At 39.0% G+C, this 21267-nt stretch overlaps 1 protein-coding gene across 1 annotated transcript in view; it reads left to right on the plus strand.

Annotated features, from left to right (window-relative positions):
* FHIT (fragile histidine triad) overlaps nt 1-21267 on the plus strand; it is a 443079-nt gene that overhangs the window by 275261 nt on the left and 146551 nt on the right. Inside the window, exons 3-4 of the mRNA XM_010571031.1 lie at nt 19548-19693; nt 20583-20612. Coding sequence (XP_010569333.1) covers nt 19548-19693; nt 20583-20612 — 176 coding nt within the window. The remainder of the gene's footprint in view (nt 1-19547; nt 19694-20582; nt 20613-21267) is intronic.

Genomic DNA, 21267 nt, shown 5'->3' on the forward strand with positions numbered 1-21267 from the left:
GGGGGGTGGGGGGTGGGGTGGGGGGGTGTGTTCTGCTCTCTTCACTGAGCTGGTGTTGCTTAGCTCTGCTAAAAATGCATATCAGCGTTTCCCAGACACAAATCATTGTTCTTGACAGATTATGCAACTTGGATTATAAAAATCCAACGTTTTTCTCTTTTCTTTCTCTCTGAAAATTAAAACAGAAATTTGCAACTTGCCAATTTAGTAGGGAAGCATCAGTGTTCTCGTTTAATTCTCAGAATTATTAAAATTAGGCATATTTGCAAATTTAGGCTGGCCAGAAAATAAGAATTCTGTTCTGGTAAAAAATGGTTCATGTCCTGCTATTTGTTGTTACTGAAATGGCTGCTGAATTTCTCATTAAAAATCACTGTGAGCATGTAATACAGCACAGAAAAGTCAGGATACTCATAACAGGAGACGGATCTCTGTGCAGAATTACCATGCTCAAAATGAATGCTCAAATCCCCATATTGTTGCCTGATCTGAGATCACTTAGACTGTGGAGTATTTTAAAATGATTTTTTTATTTTTTTTTTTTAAAAAAAAACAGGAATTGTTTTGTAACCCTGAAAAATCTTTTTTTGGTATAGCAATATTTGCCTGTGAATAAACACCAACTACAGAAGAAAAATAAAAAAGAATGCCAGATAGCTCTACTTTTCAACTTTCGCTATACCCCAAAATAGCTCCAGACCTCATTCTGTTCTGAGATCTGCAGTGCACATCTCTGCTCTGATATGCTGCGCTCTCTGTATGTCCTGTATTTTTAGTGAAATCAGTGGGAGTTCAGAGTACGTAGGACTGCAGAATCCTCGATCTTCCTTGCTGACCTGAGACTAGATATTTTTTTTCTGCATTTGAAATGGACATGCTGCTGCAATATTAAAAATGACTGTGAAAAATTTCATTCTTGTTGCTGTCTGGTGGTCAGTGTTTTGCATTTAGCCCTTTGTATTTCCACTTGAAGAGCAAAGATAAACTCTGGGAGGTTTGGGGGATTTCTGCTTTTATATTGAGGCCACCATGTATGAACACTGTAGATACAATACATTGTGTCACCCCGCCATGATCCTTGTGACTGAGATACAAACAGATTTTTTACTTAAGGAGCCCAAACTACCCGATTTGAGATTCTCTGGGCAGCTATAAGGATTTTGTGCCATATGTATTGCAGTGGTGAAATGTGAAATGGAGTGTTGGTGAAGAAGTCTTACTTGCAGATCAAATTTCTTAGCTGTCGTGCTTGAAAGCCAGACACTTAACATCATTTTAATGCAGTTTTTGTGTCTGAATTAATATAATAAATGTCAATGTTGAATAGCATAAGGTCATATTTTACTGCTTTGACCAGAAGTGTAATCTTCCAAGATTCAGTTTTATTACTATTATAACAGTCATGCTGGATAAGGTCACCAATATTTCTTTCAATATGAAGTAATATATGAAAGCATAGTTTACACCAACTTTATTTTCTGCAATGTGGATTTGTGCTATGAGATGTATTGACAGAGATCTACCTTGGATATGTTTGCATGTAACTCTGGAACCGGTGTAATAGTGCGTTGGTTATACTCATTAGGGCCTTAGTCATTGCAAAGAAATGAACCTTTGAGGTTTGTACTCTCCCACTTCAAAAGAAAAAGGGCATTTTCTTCAGCAGTATAGATATTTAGTCTGAAAGGCGCAGCTATACACTGCACAGCACGATGAAAATTATCTAGCTTTTGCATATATACACTTTGGTGAACAACAACAGTCACTCAGCAGTGCCAGATTTCAAAGGTAAATACATCAAGGGTACATATCAAAACCTGTGTGCACCCTCTCTGCTTATAAAGAGATAGACTGCACCGATCTTTAAAGCTGAAGTAATTGGACACCTACCTGCATATTTACATTGCCTGACACGGTGTTACAACTGTTTTTTTGTGGCTTCCAAACTGCATTTGTAAAAGAGGCAATAGATAACCTTGATTTTTCTTTTGAGTGAGGGGCTGTGCTCCAAGTGAGGCCATCTCTGTTGCCCTCTGTTGAAACTCTAGCACTAATGATTTTCTTGTTTGGGATTTCTCCTGGTTTGTTTTCTAAAGAATTCTTCATGGATTTTTATTATGTGAGGATGAAATGCTACTCAACTTATTAACTTGTATACCTGACTTCCTTAGAGAAAAGTCACCAGTTTTTGTGGAAATCGAGAGTGAAAAAAAAGCAGAGGTTAAAAGGTTTTGCAGCATCCAGTGCTGTACTAAATTATGTAAGGCAAAAAATATTAAATAATAATATATTCTTTATTGCACCCAGTCTATTTGGGGATTATATGGAGCAGGATGGATGGATCCCAGGGTTCTTTCTTCTCTACTTTTTTGCTGTTTTTTTTTAAGCATTCTTTTAGCTAAAAAAGTTGTTATCCTGGAAAATTTTTTGCCTTTTTTTATCTCAAGGGTTAGCATTTCTGAATAGTAAAACTAGTTTGTAAAGCTGAAGTCCCAACTCTGTTTCTTCTTTGTGCGGGTTTATGTGCAAAACAAACAGCATCAGTGTGCCACTCCCACCGTCAGTCAAGATCTCCTTTAGCTGTTACAGAAGATTTGTGTGCCCCATGCCAGAGAAACTGGGTTTCAAATCTTGTTTGACAGCTCTAGAGGGGCTTGTTCTGTGCATGCATCTATTTCTGTAGTTAAAGATACGTAATGCAGTATGTTAGATTTTTCAGTGGCATTTTCCCGATGGTGTGATTTGTGCTGTGAGATGGCCCCTGAGCACTGGGAGGAGGCACTAGGGCACCGGTAAGGCGTAACACACAAGGTGAGGGCTGCGTCCCTGCCTTGCTGCATCCTCCTGCCCGCAGTGGAGCTGGTGTGTGCTGCTGGCCGCCCATGCCTCCGCTCCCTGGGCTTGGGCTCCTGTGTGTCAGCAGCACTGCCAGCCATGCTTGGTGTTTTCCTTGAATGTGCCCAAAGTAGGGTGAGTGATCCAGATGTGCTATCACCTACACAGATACGTTGTGGGAGAAGGGGGCTGCGAATGTCCCAGCTGCTCAGCCCAGCAACCTGTCCATCAGCGTTAAGCCATGTTTCAGAAAAACATTTTGAAATCCTTCTGCTTGAGGAAACCGAATCAAGGTAAAACCACGTTCTTGACATCTGCTTCCACGATGTTTTACTTGCCATTATGAGCAGATGTATTCTTTTGCATTGTGCTTGCCATTGTGGAAATATTTTGTTTTCTGATATATTCAAAATGGTGTTTAATGACTTTAGCCTTCATGTACTGGGACTCTTATTTCTGGAAAATCTTTATAACATGCAAACAGAGGAAGCAGGTGTGTATGTGCAGGCATGTAAGCTAAACCTCCAAGTGAGAGTTCTCTGGCTGTTTGTTACTTTTTGAGGGTTTTTGATAGATCAGTGGCCATCTCAGAAATGTCATCTAAAACATGCTTGTTGTGTGGCTATGTGAGTTAAGGCAAGAAAATAATTTAAAAAATTATATTTTAAGACATTCATTGCTCTTGTAATCTCTCCTGCATTGTTAAAACTGATTTACTTTTGTCCTGTGGGTTGTCCTAGAGCACACTTGGGAAGATTGTCGATGTTTTGATATCGGAGTTCTGAACAAGGAAACACACTTTGAGTTTCAATGCACGTATGCATCTATATATCTATAGCTTACACAAGTATAAAGGAAATCAATTAGCAATTGATTATTGCAGAGCAATGGCGATAGCATCTGGAAGTGTGGATAGTTTTCTAAGTCTGAGCAAGTCTTTTGAATATTCCAATAATTGTTGAGGTCAAAATTACTGGGAGAGGAAGAAGCTCCTCCTTGCAGGATTTCATTATTTCAGGATTTCTGTAAGTGCAGATAAAAATGCAGAGTGTGTAATTAAAAGAACGGAGGGGTTATTGAATGTTTCCAAATCTAAGATCTGTAAAGACAGAGTTGCTGACAAGACATTCTCTAAGTGGGCCCCATGGCTTTGAGCTCTGTCTGCTCCTGTCAACCTTTAAAGTATGCTTGAAGGCTTGTCCCTTCCCTGGGGCTTGGGGAGGGAGGCATGGCTGTTGGGTGCAATTTGTGGTACTTCTTTCCTGCTCAGTCCTTGCTGGCTAGAAGGATCAGGTGAACCGGTCCAAGATGCCCAAGGGCAAACGCACTCTTCTGAACAAACTGTGAAAGAAGGTTAGAACACGTAAAACGACACAACTTTAACCATTCTTTCTCAGCAGCAGAGTGTGCTTTTTATTTTATTCAAATATTGGCTCCCCACTCCTCCTCTCATTGAAAAACATTAAATTATAAGTAATACGTGAGTGTTTCGTGCATTTTGTAATACTTCAGGTCATAGAGGTTGCCAGTAAGTCTAGTGTTTTACTTTTAAATGTAGGCCCCTTGATGTCTTAGCTGCTGCCACTGGAGGTTTAGGTGTCAAAGTTGTGCTACATGTGTGGTGGCAGCTCTGTCTGTGAGCACAAGCTAGAACTCCATTCTCCATCCTTTTAATTGGTATTAAAGGAGACAGCAGCAACCTCGCAGCTGGCATCTCATTTCATCAAAGCAGTGATAAACTTTATATTGAAAAAAAATTCTTGCACTTCAAAATCCTTTAGTTTTGGTGACAAATGTTGGGGTATATTTGCATACAAATCACTTCTTCCAGGAAAAGGCTGATTTTTTTTTTTTTTTAATTTATTTTTTTTTTAATTTATTTTTTTTTAATGCTTTCTAAACATAGTTTGTCTGGAAGTTTTATGAGCCAGTTCTTTGTTTTCATACACAGTCTGATGAGCTTCTTCTGGAACAGAAGAGACTGAAGCAACATTAAATTGCCTTTTGGTTCCACTTTTGAGGGCATCCTGATCATGTTTTGCTACAGAACAATTTCCCTTCCCTCTTATAATTCGTTGGTTTCTCATCACCATTGATAACTTTTGTTATCTTGCACTTACAAATTAGTAGTACAAATATCATTGGATCTGGCATCATGGCTGCAAGGGGTTTTTTTCAGTTGTTCACTGTTGGTTTGAGGTGTGGGGGTTTTTTAAGTGTGATTTAAAAGGTTGGGCTTTTTATTCAGTAACTTTCCATTCTAATCAAATGTCCTAAGAAAGTGGTAGTCAAATGGAAATTTTATTTACTTTTTCTCTTTCTGATGGCAAATATGGCTTAAAAGAGCTTAATTCACTCCTACTGAAAATCTATCCTATAGAATCACTTTTATCTCTTGGTGGCTAGTTGTGTGGCAAAAACATCTCAGCCTGATCTATCCTATTCTTGGACACCATTTTATCTCCTCTGCAATCGACTTTGTCTGTAGTGGAACCAACATTCTTTTTATCACCCAAGGTACGATCTTCAAGCTTTCACTTTCAAAAGCACAGCCATCCTTAGGCAGACTGGTAGCTCAGAATGATTTATAACTGAGGAGAACTTTGAAGTTCCTATAAACAACTGAAAAGCAGTGTTTTCTGCCTTTTTTAGTTATACTGCTGTTAGTTTGCTTGCTTCCGCTTAGGCATCTCTTGTGTCTTTCATTCTGTATTAGTGACATGCAGCCAGGAATGACTGTGCCACCAGTTTCTGACTGGCCTGATAAAAAGCCTAAGATAGTAATGCAAAGCCCAGGAAAAATGTTTCACAAGTGTTTTTCACACCAGTGGTAAGCATCAGCACGGGTCTGTATGTGAAAGGCAGACAGGCACATTCGAGGGGACTCTGTAGAGAACGTGTTTAATTTCCAGAGCAACAAGCATGTGCATCACTTTTGCAAGACTGAGTTTTATAACAGAGTATGCAGCCATCACTGATGTGTTGGGAGGTCGCTGCGTGATTCACATCAGCAGCTTAACAAGAGGAAGCTGAACAAATGACAGTGGAGATGCTTTCATTTGGAGGAGTACCAAATGTTCCTGCTCTTTCAGCCCCTAGATATGGGATATCTACTTTGTGACCTTTGGAAAGAGAAAGACATCCACGTTTCTCAGCAAGACGGCTTTGATGGTGATCATAAACCCCCAAGAAACACTGTGTGCTTGTAATTTATGGAAGAAACACAGAGATCTAGAAATTTATTTGCTGGAATAAAGTTTGTGATACCAAATTCAACATCAATTTTCTCCCTCACATGCAGGATGCGGTTGGAGTACTGTCATCTTTCTTTGTTGGGTTTTTTTTGGCATAAATTTACTTTCTTTTTTAACATCGATAACATGTCAGATTTAAACCATTTTTTTTCTTCACTCCAGGGAACTGTCTGCTAGCAACAAGCACAGTGACATATTGTTGTTATCAGCTTGTATTACGGTAACAGAGAGGTCCAAACTAGAGATCACAGCCCAAATCTTTGGGGGTATGTAGACATGCTGTGAAGTGCTAACAGCTACTCAGACCTTGCTCCAGTGAGACTTTTAGGCCTGTGATTAATTTGGAGTGCACAGCGGTCTTACAGATGCCCACACTGGTTCCAACAGTGGCAAGGGAAATATCTATTAATGAGGGTGAGGTAGGATGTAAGGGTTGAAGGGCCATAAAATCAGATGCTTGCCTTGATGAACGTCAGCCTAAAGTATCTGATAACCTTGAAATCTGTCCTCACACTGTATAGCACTCACAGGGAGCTTCATGCAGGTATTGAGGATCATGTGGATGTTTCTATTTAGGCCTATGCAACTGGGGCTCAATAAATTGGAGGAGGGAGTGCAAAGGAGGAGAGCACGTTCAGGTCTCTGCTGAGCAGAAACCCACAGAGGGAGACACGGGAGGTTTCATCTGTGCAGATATCTTTTCATATCCCTTGTTCAGTTGATTTTTTTGTTGATCTCACAACTGTAAGACATTCTGGGTCTCCCCTTGACCGTTATGTGACACCATCCATTTGCTTTGGAACATTTTTTTTTTCCCCAGCAGTGATCCTGTACTAGGGATGAACATGTCTGGCCACTTACAGTAGTATCAACAAAGGAATCAAATATCAGTGTCTTTTACTAGCAACTGATGTTGTGCAGCAGACCATTTTGGGACCCGTATTTGCTCTTGGAGACTCCTGTTTCTGTAGAGCACTGGTCTGATGGGCTTGGCTCCTTGAGAATGTGTGCATGTTCTGTGTCTCTTCACGAAGGTGGACCTCTGTAGAGAGCCACAAAGGAGGATCTCCATCCTGCTGGTTTTGTGAAGATGATGGGCTGATGTGGAAATGCTCCTGTGGGCAGAAAGCCAACATTGTGCCATGTAACTCCCTGCTGCACTTGGCCCTGCAGGGATTTTGTCTTGCTGCGTGTGATGGGGTTCAGTGCTTATAGAGTGCAAGAGGGCAAATGAGAGAGGGGAAATGCCTTCTCCTCCCCTCCTCCTTGAGCACCTGTTAAGGAGCTAAGCATACACTGGTTCTGGATTTGCAAATCATTATAAGGACAGACTGTGACAATAGAAAGAGCCATGAAAATAGATCATGTCAAGACGTCCTGGATTAAGGAATCCCCTGGTACACTGTGACATGATAAAACCCCACTAAGTCAATAATCTGTGCATTAAGAACTCCTCTGGTTATGTAAAGGAACTACAACAGTCTGTTTTTCTCAGTGAGCCAGAGGAAGTAGTAGCTTGGGTATGTAATAGCATGATAAAGAGTGCTTGCTCTTCTTCAGTAGCCCTTATAGTCTAACTTGATTTACAGATCAGATCTCTGTTGATGACAGTAGAAAGACCATAATGATGCCAATGACCGTGTCTGAGAGAGTCTCAGTTGTGTCTTTATTCCAAGTCTACAGAAAGGAAATAATAAAAACAGATAATCACATTAAAGTAATGGTTTCAGATAACACACACACAAAATAAGGTTATTCAGAGTTAAACTGCTAGTTTGTCTTCTTCATTCTCATGTTCTTGAATATTGCAGTAGTCCTGGATAAGAGTATGAATTTATGTACCCATGCATAGTGAAATGCCTAGCTATGATGCACAGAGCTGGGAACAATGAGCATTAATGACAATAATAGTATTAGAACAGCATCTACAGAGGCAATCATGACAGAGGGACATGGTGTCCTTATCCAAGAGGGCTTATTATGCAGCCTTCCTTTCTGGAGAGTGGGCGTTGTTCAGCCTGGAGAAGAGAAGTCTCCAGGGAGACCTTATAGCGGCCTTCCAGTACCTGAAGGGGGCCTACAAGAAAGCTGGAGAGGGACTGGACTTTTTACAAGGGCATGTAGTGATAGGACAAGGGGTAATGGCTTTAAACTGAAAGAGGGTAGATTTAGACTAGGTGTAAGGAAGAAGTTCTTCACTGTGAGGGTGGTGAGGCACTGGAACAGGTTGCCCGGAGGAGCTGTGGATACTCCATCCCTGGCAGTGTTCAAGACCAGGTTGGATGGGGCTTTGAGCAACCTGGTCTGGTGGAAGGTGTCCCTGGCCATGGCAGTGGGTTTGGGACTAGATGTCTATAAGGTCCCTTCCAACCCAAACCATTCTGTGATTCTATGATTATGCAAGTGAAAAACAGCAGGGAGACCCACTTTCTGATTCCCTCCTCCTTTATAACTTCCATTGTCTTGGGTGGTTTGTAAGCTATGTTTTACCATGTCTCCTTGAGTTTTATTTTGTATTAAAGGGAGGGCTTTGTACGGTTAGTTTTGTGTTGAAGATGTACTCTACATCTGTTTTACATTTTCTCTCCCCTTAGGTATGACTTATCCAAAACTGACTCCCCTGGCAGGTGAGGGAAAATGCATCTTTGGGAGCATTTTCCCCTGACACATGCACTTTCTGTGAATGTTCTTGTTGATATCAAGCTTTTTGTGTTACAGCAGATATGAAATAAATTGTCAAAATTAACTAGCTAAAGAATAGTGGCTTAAAATAATTTCTTTTCATGTTGGATTGTCTCTGAGTCTCTGCTTAAACACTACACGGGATCTTTGGTATTTCCACCCCACCTTTCCCTCTACTGCAGCTGAGTAAAGGCTGATTCCCTGCTTTGCTGCACTAGTTGTTTTAATCCCCAGACACGTAAACTGTGGAAGAGGCTATTGCTATTCTCCTCTTTGTTTTGAAATACCTCTATCAGCACCCAGTTACATTTCCCTTGTTTACTATTTCAGTGTCCATGTCCTCCAACTATTAACATTTCTAAGGGTCACCACCTGTGTTCTGAATGCCTGGAGAGGTATGTGCATGCTCCTGAGCTTCGCTGGTGAATAACGTAGAACTCCTTTGGATGACAACAGTACTGTTTCCAGTAGGTCCTGCTAACAGCAAAGAAGTAATAACATTTGCAAAAACAATAATAAACTCTTTTACATGCAGAGTCATCTCTCTACTACACCCACTTCAACTGTGTATTTGCCAATGCAGTAAAGATACTCATCTAGGTTCTTTATCATGGACTTTGCAATTTTAAGCATTCAAAAGAACTAATGGAAATACACTGGCACATTTATTTTTAGGTGCAGCAGCAAAGATGTGATCTTGCAGGGCAAAGATACTATGATTTGCCTTTCTGCTGTGCAAGTGTGCTGAACAGCTCTTTCATACGGCAGATAGAAGGTTCTCTTGTTTTTCAGACTGTTGCTAAAAGTGCTGATGTTCTTATGGAGGGCTAAGCCATTCCTGCAAGAGGAACAGAGAGCATTTCTTTTTTTTGTAAGAGAGTTTCTTTCTCTCCTTTGTAATTTAGGCTCATTCTGCTCTCATGGAATAGTTCCCTGGAACAGCATAGCCCATTCTGTTGCTTTAGAAGCAATTTCAGTAACTAAGCATGCAAAATATGCCATGAGAGCTTCCAGCTTAAGACAAACACAGCTCTCCATTGACTTTAATCAGAGTGGTTTTCTGAATGCCCTAATAGAACTAGGTAGAAAACCACTTCTGAGAAATTAATGGGAATCAGGTGGTTTATTCCATTTAAAAACTTTGAAAATCCCAGCATATATTACAATATTCTTTGAGGAATACACTTAGTGTAAGGCAGTCTGAATTATCCAAATTCAGCTTTCCAAAACTCCCTGTTATTCATGTTCCTCATTATCTATCAATTACATTCAAAATTACCTTCATTACCTGAAACCTTGATTATCCAAACGTATTCATTGTCCCCTGTGATACTCTGATAATTGATCTTGTACGGCATTCCTCCAGCTGATGCTTCACTGGTTATGAAATGAAGGCACTGTTGGTCTGGCACATGTACCACAGGCTCATCTTTCTCTATGCTGTTCAGCATAGACTTAGTGCAGAGTTACAAAGAGTATGTATAAAGCTGTTGATCATCTGCTATCGAGAGGTAGCTGGAGAAAGTGGATGTTACCACCTTTTCCAGCAGCAGGTCCTACAGAACCTTCCTTGAGATAACTTAATTCTGGGGAAAACAGAAGAGAATTGGAGGAGTGAAGCTTCCTATGCAGCAAGGTACTTCAACCCTGCCATAAAGCACTGGCTTTTCACAGTTCCAAATCCAGTGGTTTGCTCTGTCAGTCAAAGGAATTTACCTTCAAAATTAGGCAAGATGAATCCCAGGGAGATTCACCAAATATTTGTCTGTTTATTTTATTGCTGTCTTCCACCATAGATGCCTAGAACAGAAAAAAAGATTGCACACTCAACTACCATGGACAACAATGTCAATAATGCTTATGGTTTGTACAGAACCTTAATTCCCAACACATTCTATGGTGTCTTTTTACCAGGTTAAATCTTGTTTCCAATAAAACTTAATGCCTGGAATATGGCATCCAATAAATTGCGAGAAAGTAAATTTGTCATAACTAATATTTAGTAATTAATTATTCCCTCATTATAGTTCCTGAATCATGGGTTAGAATATAACTTCATAATGATCACATTATTTTTTTTAATATGATGGTGCCACAGCTTTAATTAAGACTCAGTGCTGAAGCGTTTTCTCACAAGTTGTTTCTTATTCTCAGGTGGAGAGGCTGGATCATGAGCTTACTTCCTGTGTTTGAAATGAGGCTTTGCAACGACATGTTGCAATTCCAGCAGGGTTAAGTTTGGTGAATTGAATTCAGTGCAGTTTTCTGGTGGTGCAGGTCACTTGGATAAGCTGCTGAGCTGCTTTGCATGAACATATTAGTTTCTATGGCAAATGCTGTTGCTCCAATGTTTAGGCCAAAAAAACCAGTTTTTGAGTGTTGCACCCCAAGCGTTGTTTTGTGTCTTCTGTTCAGCTTCAGGCATGGCTGTTTATTTCAGTGGTCTTGTACATTTATAATTGGTATATTTGCGTAGCTTCATGTAATTATTAATAGTTTTGTCATATATTTCAAGTAGGTTATATCATCCCGAGCAATACAGATGTAGTTCCTGGCTGAAATGGGTTGTCGTACAGAAGTATTTCTTTACAGGATCTTCTCAGAGCATCATAGCAGTTGTAGATGAAGTCCTTTCAGATTGGGACTTCTACATTTCCAGTTTGGCCACTGGTTATTGCTTTTGGGCCTTCCAGGATCAAAAGCCTAATAGGATTCTAGAATGTGATCATGATTCCTGGTACAAATGTAAGTTTAGGTCTGCAGTACATTTCTACCCAATAAAACTTGGATCGGAGGCATGTTTCCGAGCCACAAACTCTCCCATGGCTGTTCTCACTGTGGTTCCACTTAGGCACCTGCTATTGCCCAAGGCTGCCCCTGAGGTCAGTAGCTAGCAGAAAAGGATGAATCCTACAGTAAAATGCCACTTGCTATGAGGAACTGAGCTTTTAGTGACCTACTTGACATACCCTAAAGGCGTTTAAAGGGAATATCAAATATATGAAAGGCTTGTTTAAAATGAAAAGTGAACAGTTCTGAATCTCACATTTCCCTGCTGCGGCCCTCTGTCTTGTGGAGTCACTGTACTTTGAGTAGCAGTACTTTGTACTTTGGTGTGCTACCTAGCGTGATTTAGACTATAAGCCATATCTATATTTAAATTAGATGTATTGACTTTTTTTCTACAGAAAAAAATAAAATAATATTTATTGTTCATTTCTTGGAACTATTGCACCTTTCATTGACATGAAGAATTATTTTAAGTAGCTTCAGTGGGGTGAGAAGATCAGATAGAGTAAAAAAACCCACAGTATAAAAGCTGCAGTGTGGTCTTAAAACACTAACAGTGCAGAGAGATCCATGTCAAAGATTTACACTGATTGCTCTTGGTTCCACCAGAACCGCTAATTCTCTGTTTCATTGCATAAATCTGGTCTTCTGTATTAGTGTAAACATGTACTGAGCTGCCTTATCAAGATCAACTGCGTTTAGATAATTTGTCTTATCTTCATGACTTTTTTTATTAATGCTAAGATGTGGCATAGCAAGATAAAAAAAAAATGTGTCGTGTGTGGTTTTAATAGTCTGAAGCAGTTTTTAAGTTTTTATTGTAATTTTATTGCATTTTCATTGGTTCTTAATAATTTTTATCGTTCACAGCTAGGTTTTCTCCCAAACTAGCAAGCTCTACAATGTACTGTTTCCTGTATTGTACCAAAGCAGCCTTCTAAAATATATTTAAAACCAGTTCTAGGTGTAAAACCCGCTAAAGAGTGCTCATCCACCTTTTCCTATTATGAGATGCTCGCTCTTAATCCAAATAGCCTCTACAGATTTCCTTCCAAGAGTGAGTCACTCTGTCTTATTGAATAAGATTTGTCCTGGGGGGGAAGACGTCAGTTCTTGCATTACTACAGTTTTATGTACTTCCTAATTCAGTGAGTTTAGTGGGGACTGAATGGTTGCCTTGACATATTGTCCTAATGAAGCAGATACACATTTGATTCATTTTTAAAGGCTTTTTGATGCCTTGTATGTGTACGTGCGTGCACTATTTCAGTTGTTTTCGCTTCCTTCTTAACTCTTCCTATAGGTAGTGTCTGTGGAACCATTATTGTTTTCTTTGTGTAGAGAAGAAGGATTCCCGTAGCCTTCAAAATGTGAAGAATTGTTCAAGGGCAGAAAAAAGATAAACGACTGGCAGTTGTTTTTCACTTATATTAATTTTATTAGTCATGCATTCTCCTGTGTTTTTTCTGAGCTATGGGACTTCTTTCTGTTAGCAATTAGAGCTTTTGAACAAAGAAAACTTCTGCTTAGATGCAATGATGAATTCAGTACCCCTGCTTACACTCCTCAGTTGAAACTGGGGACAACGTTGTGGTGAGTTTTAATACCTGAAGCTTCGTCTGACTGATTCTTTCTGCTTAGGGCACTAGATGCAAATTCATGTAAAACAGAGCGTAAGAAAAGAATAATCCCTCACCCAGCTCCCCACAGCCCATTATTTCTGCATTCTCATCAGCCAGTTTATGGACGTGCAGAAGTGCTCTTTCATACAGACACATGAGATTGTTAGAAATAATCATTTCTTGCAGTCTTCTACAGCTGGTTCTTCTGGCCTCTGAGCTCCCAGCAGCCACCAAGGTACTGTCTTCCCACCTCAGTGAGGGCTGAACTGGCCACTTAGCAATCTCATGTTCAAGTGACCCTATGTCTACTTGTCTCTCAAATGCTTCCTGCTGTTAGAAAGAGATGGTAGCAGTATCCATGGTGCTACAGTCTGTATTAATCCTACAATGAGCAAAGCCCTGATCTCCAAGGCAGGAGTTCTTGCTGAGAGTTGCTCTGTAAGTGATTGGGGTGTTTTCAGCCAGGAGGGAGACGCAGAGGCTACTGTGCTTTAAATTATTCACCCAAGCTTATGAAATACATGAAGGATTATTAAGTCTCCATAGGTACCATAGTTTGGGACACTTTTTTTTTTTTTATGAAAACAGGTTAGTCAAACCCAAAATATTAATGAAAAAGTCAGTTTTGATGAGTTTCACAAACTTAAATTATTAGGGAAAATTTTTGCTAACTAAACTGCCTTTTATGTAAAAATGTTAGAATGCTAAAATAGATATTTCAGGAGTTTTAAAAATCTTGGAAATTTTATTAATTACTACTTTTCATCTTTAGAATATATTTTTAATTTTTTTTTTGAGATTTTGACTCTTGTGCTGTTGTGAAAGGGAAGTAATTTAAAAAACTTTGAAAAAGTCTCCTGAACAGGAACAGTATTTCCATCCCAAAGTGAGCTGGTTTCCTGACCATGTTACACATTGAAAATAAATCATTTTCCTAAGTTAAAACCTTTTGTAACAAATGGTTTAGAAAACTAACAATATTGGTCAAACTGAAGAGCTTCATTAAGAAGCAATTACCCTTTCACTTTTAGATATTCTGCCTTTTCCCCCTTGTATTTTGTTCTTTTAAAGCCTCACATATTAAGAAAACCTGTCAATTTTAATGTTTTTAACTGGTTCCTCAAAAAGACAAGAAAAAGAAAAAGAACTTTATTCCTATTGTTAGAATGTCAGTACCTGGAGAGCCTTTAATTTTTTCCTTTACAAAGCTTTGAATTGTTCTGTTTGAAGTTCAAATTCAGGAATAAAACAAAAGTCAAAACAGAAAGTATGTTTTCTATATAGCAAACTAATGGACTTAACCAAGAAAAAGTTGTGTTTAGTTCTAAAGCTTGTCACATAAAAGGAATTTTAACCTCTTTGGGGTTTCCTTTTTTGGTTTTCTTTTTTTTTTTTTGACCCCCCCAAAGGCCATTTTTCCAACATTTCAGAACTACAGAACATGTGTACCTTGGTAGTTGTGTGTGAAAATTTATAATGGGCACTTTGTGGGGTTGATCAGAATCCCACGGAAGGGAACAAAGTCTGGCTTAGACCTTAAATACAGAATTACAATAATTTAACCTTCAAAGTCAAAATTGAGATAAAGAAAATAAAAATTGCTACCATGCCTTTGAATTTCAGCCTCCACTTTATGTGCATTAGTGGAAAGAAAATTGCATTGAAGTGGTCAGCATGCAGATGTTGGCCATGTGTTTTGCTTTTCTTCTAGAATCTGAGCCCTTTCTGTCTGATCAACTTAGTCATTATGCAGTTAACAAACACTCACTTTTCAGTAGTGACCCATAATCTCCGGTGTGTGCATATCCTTAAATACTTTAGATGTACATGGGGAATTTGTACTTGTGCTTGGTACAACTGAACATCGCTTTGACAGTGTTCAGGTGCCCATTGCAGAACCACATTGCAGTAAATGCCTCTGAATGCCAGTCTCAAAGGGCTCCAGTTATTGTGGTCTAAGAAGTCAATGAAAGAGTGAAAGAGATTTACAGAAATGTGTGCAACCTTGACTGTTAGGGGCTGAGAGCTGGCACATATGTTTCAGCATCCTTGCTCTGCCGGTGTGTAGAAACTTGTTGAACCATGCATGCTTGCTTGGCCACGAGTCTGAGCTTTTCCAAACAGGTTATAATCTTAACAGACTAACAGGCAGAGGCTGTTCATTTGAATTATGGAGGAGGCTCATGGGTTTTGGTGCATTAAACAACCCGCCCAAGGTTGTGCAGGGAGTGGTCTGCTGTGCCCAGTATATAAGGACAAGTGATTTTGCTGAAATCATAGGTCATCCTTAGGTTTTAGCTCAGTTTGAGGGTAACGGGTTTGATCCACTGTTGCTCTACTGCTACTTTATGGTTATGCACTTCCAGTAATATACCTGGAGTTTTAGTCTACTATCTACTGGTAGTCTTTGGAAAATACCAACATTCCTAATTGTTTAATAAATCTTTAATGGGGCTTTTAGTGTGTGTGAGGGTATTCATATTGATTCGTGTGCATATTTAGGTATTAGGAAAAAATTAAGGCTGTTGAGAGATTCCTGCAAGATATAGAGAGAGGAATGTACGATCACAGTTTATAATAAGGTGTAGAGGTTTTCCACTCCTTAAAATGGAGAAGCTGACATATTAAATTGCACATACTCTAATGATGTGGACTGACTCAGAGAATTTGAAGGAACTAACAGCTGTTCACATCAAAGCTTAAAAATAGAAGCTTCATCAGTCAGTAGCAGTTTAGAATGAATGAAGAAATCATGAAATTATTAATTATGGTGGTTAGAGAGAGGAAACATAAAGTTCAAACTTTCTGAAGGCAGAATGCTGTCTTCGGTCATGCAGCACGTCTGCTGGGTATCAGCCCCTTGTCCTGCTGAGCCTATAAAGGTGGGGGCTGTTGCCCTAACATAGGCACCTACTGCCATTTCAGATACCCTAAGATGACTCAGGCTTCCCACCTGGCTGACAGATATGACACAGGGCATATGGGAGACTCTTGCCATTCTGGAGTGGCAGCTGGATGCCCCGAGGCATCTCAGATGGCAGTAGATGCTTCTCTCTGAGGAGTAATTGCATGTAGACGTAAGTACAGACTCACTTTCACTTGCATCTTTAATACACAGTCACCTGAAGCACATCAGTAGTTCATAGCAGTGTTTGCAGTGCGTAATTGCAGAAAGCAATGAACAGTTTAACTAATTTTAAACTTAGGAAGAATTTTGAGGTGAATAGAGCATTTATCCAGATTAAAATCTGACCAGGATATAAAGTTAAAAACTATCTTAGTGTTAAAAACTGGAGTTAAAAACTGTAATTTAAAGTTGCAGTGGATGGTTGTTTTCTTAATGACCTCAAACCCATGAATTCATTTTAACATTTGCCTTTTTATATATTCATAGTTAAATATAACTTGAATGTTGTCCTAATTACATTCTCATGTTAATTTAGCTCTGATTCAGAATTTCTATCATTATTCTTTGTAGAATTATTTTGAAATGATGGAAAGTTCAGTAAAGATGCTCCAGTGTGTGATTGTGCCTTTGAATTATTTATCACATTCAAAGACAGAAATATGGTTAAAATCTGGTTTGAGTTGTAAATGAGTCTCAGTAAAGTAAGGAGGAAGTGAAAATCCTTTTTGCAGAATGACATGTTTTTTTATGGGCACATTGTTTGATATTGAGGGAGCGCTTCATGGCCCCACATGAGCGGAGAACCTCACGGCTTAATAAGAAAACAACAATTGCACCAACTGGCAAATGCTATCTAAGCAGATAAGACACATAAAATGTGGGAGAGGAGAGAGAGGTACAGAGACAACTTGCCCAAATGACAGAGCAGATTAGTGACAGAATTAAGAGAAAACAGATGTCTTGTCTTGGTCACAACCAGCACTCACACCGCACTCCCTCCCTCTGCTACGTGCTATGGAAACAAAAGCTCTTGCGAGCAGCGCTTAGCCTATGTTTTTCACAATGCATCACAGCGGCAAGTACTATAGTGTTAATATAAGGTTGTAGAAACCACGATTAATGCAAAAATTCATACTTGTGGCTGTGGCCCTGAGCTAGGTAGAGAACAAACAATTGCTGGTGAGGCATGTGCAAGTCTGAGAGGGTGGGAAACTGCTGGGAAAAAATTCTAAAGGAGAAAAGGAAACTTGTCTTAACATAAGCAGCAGTTTTGCTAGAGGTAAGTGAGGGGAAATTCTTCATTTATAAATGGTTCGTTGACCCATGATAATAAAGCAGTGCTGCAGAAGAAGGATAATTATCTACTTAAGTATCAGATGCCCTAAGGGTAAAAGCTTCCCTTCTCTCCTTTTTGAAAAATGAACTCAGATTAAACGAATGTCCTTTTTCCTGCTTTAGTGTTGACATGGATTTCCTTTTTATGAGCAAAATTAATTAGTCTTTCTATTCCTTTATTCCTGGTATGGAAATCAGGTCTGCCAAGCAAGTTTCCAGCTCTTCCCTTGGGCCCTAAGTTCAGCCAATAGCATCCTTTCTGGAGGTGCTTTGTACAGTGTGCTGGGAAGGCACAAATAAATTACAGGAGTTTTATTACGCCCGGTAGCTTGCCAAGAGGCACAACATTTTAGGACTAAAAACCCACAAAACTAGGCTTTTTGTCCCTGTCCAGGATTGGTTTATTTCCAAGTACCTGCTTTCTAAATACATATTTCTCCTTTCTTAAATTTTAATACTATAAGTTGTAACAAGAGAAACAGAATAGTGGTGGCATAGCTGATGCTGTACTGAAAAAAAAATGTCAGCCAGATTTTCAAAGCAGATTAACACCTGCAGCTGGGGCCAGTCTTCTCCTTTTCTGTTGGGAGCTGCTAGCTGTGGAGCTCACTCAAAAAATCTGCTCCCACTTTAGCAAATATCCTTTACCATCTTGTCTGTCCTCATCTGGACTCTGAAAAAAAACGATCAAAACATGCCCCTACTTCTTTACTTCCAGAAAATGTCTGTTTTTCTCTCCAATCAGAATTATAAATGCGATTCCTATAATAAACTTGGTGAATGTAAACATGTTGTCTCTATGTTTATGGAAATAAATCATCTTTTGCATGTATTAATCTTTCTTTATTTCAAACATCTCATGCGGTTGTTGAAAATCAGTTTGATGTAACCTCTGTGTGAACCTGTTAACTACAGAGCATTTCCTAGTTACCTTTCCTGGAGTATAGAGAATATTCCTGAATACCTGCAGGCTTCAAGATGCAGTAAAAATAAAAATGATGGTAATACAATGACATGGAACTTAATTTTCTTCAAATAGTCCTTTGAACACTTGTTTTAATACTGAAAAAAAAAAAAGAAGTTGTTAATTTTCATAGCCTTTGGTCATGAAAGTTCAAGTGGTGTTAAAGGTGATTTTAAGGTCTTTATTCTGCAAACACAGTACTATAAGTCAGAAAAAAATCCTGTCTGCAGGGAATTGAAACAAGAATCAAGTCTCAAGTACTTGCTTGTTGGATTTACACAACTGAGGCTCTGCTAAGAATTCTGGACCCTATTAATAATGTTACAAAATTGACTTTCAAGTGAGGAATCATAGCAATTATGAATTTCTGTGAACACAGCAGATCAGATGACTGTGAATAACGTCTGTGTACTTCCGATGTTTATTTTATAGCTTCATTTCACTGACTCACGAAGCGCAGGCACCAAGGTAGAATAAAATCAAAATATATTTACAATGTTGTGAACACCGCTCTTAAAAGGGAATAGTCTTAATTATTTAAATGTATTTCTACAAACATATAATAGTTGTAACAGGTGAGCATTCCTTGTGAATGGTAATTAATGTGATGTAGAAATAAGTGATCTGCTATTTTCAGCATAGTGTCAGCTTTTCACATTTAGGTACCTAAAATTGGAGGTATAAGATCAAGATTTTTCAAAAAAACATACCACATATGTGGAAAAGCATTGTAAAACTGCTGTCTCAGGTCACCCACCCAAAGCCATCTTAAATTCCTTTGGCTTTCCTCCATTTTTAATCACAAAAAGAAATTTCTCTGACTTTCTCTGACTTTCTAGTTAAATACGAGCATCTCTCCATCAAAATGGTAACTTTGAGTCTGTGAAAACTTTGCTTTCCATTAGATGTCTCAGTAATAACATGTGGACCCTAGTTCAGTCATTTTGCCCATATCTGAGGAAACTTCTTCTGAACAAAGCATCATATGATTCTCTGTATTTAGCCTTATGTTTTAGTTGCTCTTGCTGTAAACCTTGGAGAGGATGAGTTTAGGCAGTTCAAAGGGGATCAGAAGCAGGTTGCAGACTAGGGATTGAGACACTTGTTTTTCTGTACCACTCAGACTTGTGTTTGTGCCTTGACAATACCACCTTCAGATGTCCTTGTTTGTCCTCTGCGGCCAGTGGAGCGTTTCCGTGACTTGTGTCCTGAGGAAGTGGCCGATTTATTTTGTACGGCACAAAGGGTTGGCAGTGTGGTGGAGAAACACTTCTGCGGCACCTCGCTCACCATTTCAATTCAGGTTTGTAAACCAGTCAACTAAAAAAGGTTTAATGGTTTGTTTTATCAAGCTTTCAACCTTCATCGCTAGTCCAATGACAAAAGGACATTCAAACTTCAAGGGGCAATAAATGCAAAATAATAATAATAAAAAAAGAAGCACAATAACTGCATTGCAGTCTGCCAGATTTGCCATTGTGAAAAAACTAAAAGACAAACCAGCAGAAAAGTGTGGATAACTAATAACTGCAAAACTTCGGAATAAGCCTGCGAACTCTCCCAAACGCAGTGCTTGCTTGCCTGTATTTCAGCAAATACTCTTTCTTCAAAGGAGTGTTTGCAGGATTGACCTAGAGAAGGCAGCCACATCTCTCCATTCACCAGGTAACCCACTGCTTGTGATGGAAACCGGTAATTCCTGCTTACAGCTATTTATATGCAGGCAGGGAGAAGTAGCCATGTAAATATGTTATCAATTCTGACCATTCAGTTATTTGTGCTGGGTGTTTTTATACCAAAAAAGAGCTCTGTTTAAAGCAAATCAGGAGACTAAGCCCATTTCATTAGAATAAGAATTTAAGCAAGCAAGCTTTGATTAAATTCTCACTTACATTTCTGATTTTACATTCACAAGGATCAGAAATCTATTACTAGCTCTTCAAAAATATGATCTGAAAGAATGAAAAATAACAACTATCATTTTTGTGGTCTAAGATACAGTTTCTCACTTTGCCATGGCCTGATACGGAAAGGTGCCTTGTCCCCAAACTTTGTGTTGAATGGTCCCCAGGAAAATGTGCTAAATTAACATACATTGAAATTGGATGTAAATGATTATTGAGTAAGATTTCTGAATTCCTGTGTGATCCTTGTTAGTTCCTCTAACCTGAGACTTCTTTCTTTGCTTACAGGATGGCCCTGAAGCTGGACAAACGGTGAAGGTGAGTGCTTATTATGCAGAATACAAATTAAGAGACAATTATAAGAACTAATAAAAGATCGAAGCCAGTCATCTGCAGACCATTGCTGTATTGTTATTTTATCCTTGAGATGAAAAAATCCCAGGTGTACAATAGCTGTAAATACTTTTTATTGAAATTGCGCAGGATAATGTTTACCATTTTTCTTTCTAGACAAAAATTTTCCATCATGAAAATATCTTTTCTAAGCTGCTGGGTGTATTTATGTAAGGAAAGCCTTAGAAAAGAGGCATCTGTTTAAGTTTTTTGTTTGTTTTATGGAGAAAATATTGCCCTTCCATTCATAATCTTGTTGTTTGTCTTTTTATTGCTTAATGAGTTGTAGCTAATTATAGGAACAGTTAAGCTAAACCACATTATGAAAATATACCTTTTGTCTATGCTTTCTCTATACATATTCATATCGCATTCTTGTTACTGAAGTTCAAATGTAATGGAGCCAGTGAAGCTTAAAAACAGATTTTAAGTGTATCATAGAATCATAGAATGGTTTGGGTTGGAAGGGACCTTAAAGATCATCTAGTCCCAACCCCCCTGCCATGGGCAGGGACACCTTCCACCAGACCAGGTTGCTCAAAGCCCCATCCAACCTGGTCTTGAACACTGCCAGGGATGG

The sequence above is a fragment of the Haliaeetus leucocephalus genome, unplaced genomic scaffold, assembly GCF_000737465.1.
Source record: "Haliaeetus leucocephalus isolate CR32 unplaced genomic scaffold, Haliaeetus_leucocephalus-4.0 Scaffold2, whole genome shotgun sequence".
Taxonomy (NCBI): Eukaryota; Metazoa; Chordata; class Aves; order Accipitriformes; family Accipitridae; genus Haliaeetus; species Haliaeetus leucocephalus.